This window comes from Melospiza georgiana, chromosome 17, assembly GCF_028018845.1.
Source record: "Melospiza georgiana isolate bMelGeo1 chromosome 17, bMelGeo1.pri, whole genome shotgun sequence".
NCBI classification, from domain to species: domain Eukaryota; kingdom Metazoa; phylum Chordata; class Aves; order Passeriformes; family Passerellidae; genus Melospiza; species Melospiza georgiana.
The window spans coordinates 8,560,901-8,566,403 of NC_080446.1; the positions used below are offsets into that span (position 1 = coordinate 8,560,901).

At 53.6% G+C, this 5,503-nt stretch overlaps 1 protein-coding gene across 1 annotated transcript; it reads left to right on the top strand.

Annotated features, from left to right (window-relative positions):
* The first annotated feature begins 632 nt into the window (after positions 1-632).
* LOC131090829 (thyrotropin-releasing hormone receptor-like) lies at positions 633-4,866 on the top strand. Its single transcript, XM_058036433.1, has 2 exons — positions 633-1,424; positions 4,486-4,866. The coding sequence occupies exons 1-2, from the start codon at positions 633-635 to the stop codon at positions 4,864-4,866; spliced, it is 1,173 nt and encodes a 390-aa protein (XP_057892416.1).
* The last annotated feature ends 637 nt before the right edge of the window (positions 4,867-5,503 follow it).

Sequence of the window (5,503 nt, forward strand, 5' to 3'; positions counted from 1 at the left end):
TCCCTCATCCTGGGACCCCTGTGAACACGGTCACACTAGGGGACAGCGAAGCCTCGGCGGGGGACAAAGGCACCCACACTCCGGGGTCCCACTCAGTGCTGGGCTGCTTTCAGCCTGTGCTCCACCCCACCCTGGGATCTCTCACCTGCGCTCCCATCCCCTGCCTGGGCTGCTTTCCTCCTCCTCCTCCTCCTCCTCCTCCTCCTCCTCCCGCTCCGGCTCCGGGCGCGCTGGGACCCGGCGGGCTGAGCCAGGGCATGCGGGCGGGGGCGATGCGGGGTCCCGGGCACCGAGGGGGCCCTGGGGGCTGCGGGCTGTCCCGGGGGAGGGCTGGTTCCTCCTGGGGGTCCCGGCGGCTGAGGAGAGAGCTGGAGAGCCCCGGGAGCCTGGCGGGTCCGGACAGTCCCGGCCGGAGGGTCCCGGGGAGCCGCTCCCTGCCCCTGCAGGCTGAGAGTTTGCAGGGGAGGGGGATGCCAGGAGCAGGGCGGCTGCAAGACCTCGGGTGAATCGTGGAAATAAAAAAATTCAAAAAAACAAGGGGAGGGAGGAGCCGGGGTGGGCGGGAATGCGGGGAGGGGGCTCGGGGCAGCCCCGGTCCCCGCTGCAGCCGCAGGGTGCGCGGGGCTCCGCCGATGGATGCGGGCGCGATGGAGAACGGCTCGGCCAGCGGCAACCAGAGCCTGGGCAGGATGCCCCGGCAGCCCCTGGAGCTGCAGGTGGTCACCATCCTGCTGGTGCTGCTCATCTGCGGCGTGGGCATCGCGGGCAACGCCATGGTGGTGCTGGTGGTGCTGCGCACCAAGCACATGGTGACCCCCACCAACTGCTACCTGGTGAGCCTGGCCGTGGCCGACCTCATCGTGCTGCTGGCGGCCGGGCTGCCCAACATCTCCGAAGTGGTGGCTTCTTGGGTGTACGGCTACGCCGGCTGCCTCTGCATCACCTACCTGCAGTACCTGGGCATCAACATCTCGGCCTGGTCCATCGCCGCCTTCACGGTGGAGCGGTACATCGCCATCTGCCACGCCATCAAGGCGCAGCTCCTGTGCACCGTGTCCCGCGCCCGCCGCATCATCGCCTCGCTGTGGCTCTTCACCTCCCTCTATTGCCTCATGTGGTTCTTCCTGGTGGACACCACCCAGGTCACCTTCTCGGACGGGGCGCAGGTCATCTGCGGCTACCGGGTCTCCAGAAACCTTTACATGCCCATTTACTTCTTGGATTTTGCCGTCTTCTATGTCATCCCGCTGGGGCTGGCCACGGTCCTGTACGGCCTCATTGCCCGCATCCTGTTCGTGAGCCCCCTGCCCGGCACCCCGCAGCAGCAGCAGCAGCAGCACTCCTCCCTGGGCTCCGTGCACCTGGGCAGCTCCCTCCGGCTCTCCTGCCGGGGCACCAGGGGCGCCCTGAGCTCCCGCAGGCAGGTAGGGGCTGGGTGTGCCCGGCTCGGGGCTTTGAGGGGCGTTCTGGCAGGGAAAGAGTGCCACAGTGCTTTGTTTGCCTTGCTGGAGGGAGTGGGGAGGGTTGGTTTGCTGCAAAGGAGCCACTCAAGCCCTGCTGGGGTCTGGTAGCATGGATGGGCTCCCCCTGCTTTGGTTGGGCTTGGTAGAGCAGGACAGGGCTTCAGCTGGGGAGAGGCAGGAGTGCAGGCACTTCTGCTGGCTAATTAATTATTGATTGCCACCCTGAGGAGGAGAGGGCTGGGTCACCTCTCAGACGGTGTCCTGTGCATGTGAACTCAGATTTAAAGGAGCAAAGAGAAGGGAGAACTGTCTTCCCTTGGAGTCCTGGCTGCAGCCAGCTAGGTGAGTCACCTCGGTGTCACAATGGTGTGCTTGCATTTTGGTGATTCCTGTGTCTCTCAGCTGCTTGCTTCTCACCATGTCCTTCTCCTTCCACCTCCTTCTGTCCTCACTGCTCTGTTCACATGGACAATCTCAGCATTGTGTCCCATCCCTTTGGACAGGTCAGTATCTAGACAACGGACAGTCCCATTCGGAATAGGCAGGGCCCATTCAGCTTTCCTTTTAAAGGAAAGGGTTGAATCTGGGAGTTTGGCTTGAGTCCTTGAAATCACTAGCTCTGTTGTGATTTGCAGATAGCCCAAAGTAGACTTCAGCCTGTCCTGTTTCCAGCTCAGTGACTTGTTGCCTGCCTTGCAGAGGAACCTCCATTCCCAGGAGAGATGAATCAGGGTCACAGAGGGGAAGCAAACAGCTCAGAGAACGTGTATTTCTTCATGAACTTCTAAGTCTTTCCAGTCCAGATTTTCCTTCCTCTTTTTCTGAAACGTTTAAAGCAAGTTCTGACTTCTTCTAAAGCATTTGCCTGCTCTCCCAGGCTGCTGCAGGAGCCTCGGGCAGGGCGTTTGGCAGCAAGGGCTCTTGGCTGGTTGATGGATTTCTCCTTCCAGAGCAGCTGCTGGAGGGGCTGTGCTGCTCCCCCTGCAGTGCTGTGTCGTGGAGGGGCACAGTGTGATCCAGCACCATTAGGACAAGTGGCTGCTGAGGCATTCCAGCTCCTGGAAACATCTTGTGCTCTCTTCACTGTTACACCAGGAGTTTACTGGAGATTCTCATTACCTCCCAAAATATCCTAGCATGCAAAGACTTCCCCTGAGTGGCCTGACATAACAGTGCTGCTATCATAAAGAATAAAGATGGCACTAAGTTTTTAAACTGTAAAGCAGTTTTCCAGGGTTTCCAGCTGGTGTGTGTGAGTAGCTCTGGAGGTGCCTCTGAACAGAGGACAGGCACTCACATCAGCATTCCTGCTCTGGCCTCTCTTTATAGGGGAACTGGCTCTTCCAGACCCCATGCCCAGAGTTCCCTGGGAAAGGTCCAAAAGGGGCTCTCTCAGAGGTGCCCATTTTCTCCTAGATGGCTGAGACAGGTTTTCTCTGGCTGTGCTCCTACACAGCCCCAGAACTGCACTGCTTTTGGGGTATGAAGATGCTGCTGTTCTCTCGCTGGGGCTTCAAAAGCACCTAAATCCTCAGCAGGACAACACAAGGTGTGAGTTTTGCTGTATTTATCACCTCTATGAACACCTCCAAGTCCGTATTTCTCCTCCCGGAGAGGGACCACTAGAGGGAGTGGGATTCCTAAAAAAAAAGGATGTACAACTCGGAATGATGGAGCAGGAGCAAGGAGGGAGGATACTGGCTGGGGAGAAGCATCTGTGGCTCCCTGGACAGGGGCAGAGGCTGGACAGAGGTTTGTGAGACACCACTTGTACGTTCTCTCATATCTTTCCCAAAAGGCAAAACACTGTGGCAGAAAACAAGCTTCAGTCTCAGCAACAGCCTCAGCACTCACTGTATCACTGTGAGAGCTTATTTTTGGAAGTGTCCTCACATTTCCATTTATCCACATACAGCAAACCCTTCTATTTCAGCCACGCTTGGTAACAGTTCCTCTCTTCTAGGAGAAGTTTTGTTGTCACAAACAGTGACTCCCCGTTTCTACTCATGGCATAACAGAAAGGCATAGTTTCTTTTGATGAAGTAAAAAAGCACTCCAAAAAAAGCTGAGAGACTCTAAATGGGATCCCAGTGCTTATTTTCATACTAATAACTGGATTATTGCACAACTTCCCTTCTGATGTTTGAAACACCACTGCCTAGATTTGCATGAGGCATCAGTATTTAGTCATATTTTCTTCTTTGGAATGTGTGTATTTTGTAAGTAATTTGTTTGAGGAAGATTGTCACTTAGCAGATTGTCAAGAAACAGCTGTTGAAATTACTAGGATGACTGGTGTTTCAGAAAAACCCCAATTTCCTAAACAAGTTTATGCTGAGCTGAGGGCAGTTATTGCTCGCTTCTGAGTTCTCAGTTTCTTTTTGCGCCCAATATGATTATGTAGTACTCCCCTAGTGTGCTGAAAATTAAAGTAACCCATGGTAAGCAGCTAACTAGACCTAAATCAGCACAAGTAATATAAGATTCCTAACAGTCTCCTCTGCTTCCGGGGTTGCTGTGTACCAGGAGCCTATTCCCTGGAGCCATATGGGTGGCGTAGGAAACCAGGAAACCCTAGGGATGGAGATGAAGTGTATCCCATGGCACCCCTAAAACCAAGGTCCCTGCCTTTAGACAAGTATTTTCCCCATTCATTTACTGTTATGTACAATTTTCAAATTTGCTTTCTGGTACAGACATTCCTATGGTTATCCCAGCCTGTTTCCAGGACGGTGAATACTTTCTCTAAAGAGATTTAGAGGCTCTTCAATGGTAGATGAAAACCTATCATTTCTGGTTTTATTTATGCAAGATGATTCCCTGATTAAAATAGAGAGAAAAAAAGCGAAAAATAACCCCATGGCTTGGGTGTTTCTTTTAAATGCTTAGAGAGAGAAACTAGCTGTCTGCAGCAGTGCTCCAGGTGGGAATGTTTTGCTGGGGGGAAAGTTCTGCGGGAGGCAAAGTTCTGCAGGAGATTTAGCCCCATCTGGCTGTTTCTCTTTTTGATGTCCCCCACAAGGTGACCAAGATGCTGGCTGTGGTGGTGGCCCTCTTTGCCGTGCTGTGGCTGCCGTACCGCACGCTGGTGGTGGTGAACTCCTTCGTGGACCCTCCGTACCTCAACACCTGGTTCCTCCTCTTCTGCCGCCTGTGCATCTACCTGAACAGCGCCATCAACCCCATCATCTACAACCTCATGTCACAGAAGTTCAGGGCTGCCTTCAGGAAGCTGTACAAGTGCCAGGAGAAGAGTGCAGAGCACCCTGCCCCCCGCACCACCCCGGTGTACTACAGTGCTGTGAAGGATTGTTCTCACGACAGCTCTGAGCACAACCTCACCGAGCAGGAGGATCTGAGCAGGCTCCCTGCACCTGCGAAGAAGAATAAACAAATCCTGTGAGCCTGAAACAACGCAGGCAGTGGGAGCTGTGTGGCTGTGCACACTGTGCTGGGAGAGTGCCAAGAGGAATTGCTTTGGCATTGCGGCAAGCTTCATTCAATATTTCTTCAGGGCATTTAACAAAACATATTGTTATAAGCAAATTAATTTGCTTTTCCTTAGTGCTGATTTATCCTTGTTTGGTGAAGCGTTAGGCACGTCTCAATATTTAGCATCTCTAAAGTATCTGTTGTTAAATATAGCAGTGCCACCCCATTTTGTGTTAGGTGCAAGTGCTGAGCTGGGCCAAAGCACAGAAAGGAATCCCAGGAACAGAAGGGCATTCAAGGAAAAAATACACTTTGTTAGAATGAGTCTCTCCTACCCAAACTGACCTGCCTGTAACACAGACACCCCACGGAAGCTGCTCCTCTGGAGTCCTTCTGAAGCTAATGGGAACAATCAGACACTTTCTGATCTCAGCGCTCTCCTGTGAGGAATACACATCCATACAGAGGAGATCAATGCCTCCAAGGTATGAGCCCATTGGCTGTAAAGGGACTCTCTGGAGGAGACTCCTGCATTAGGAATAACCTAAGTTGGGTGTCATGAGCCTCCTGTCATGTTTCTGGAAACACTGCAGTGCTGATAGCACAGA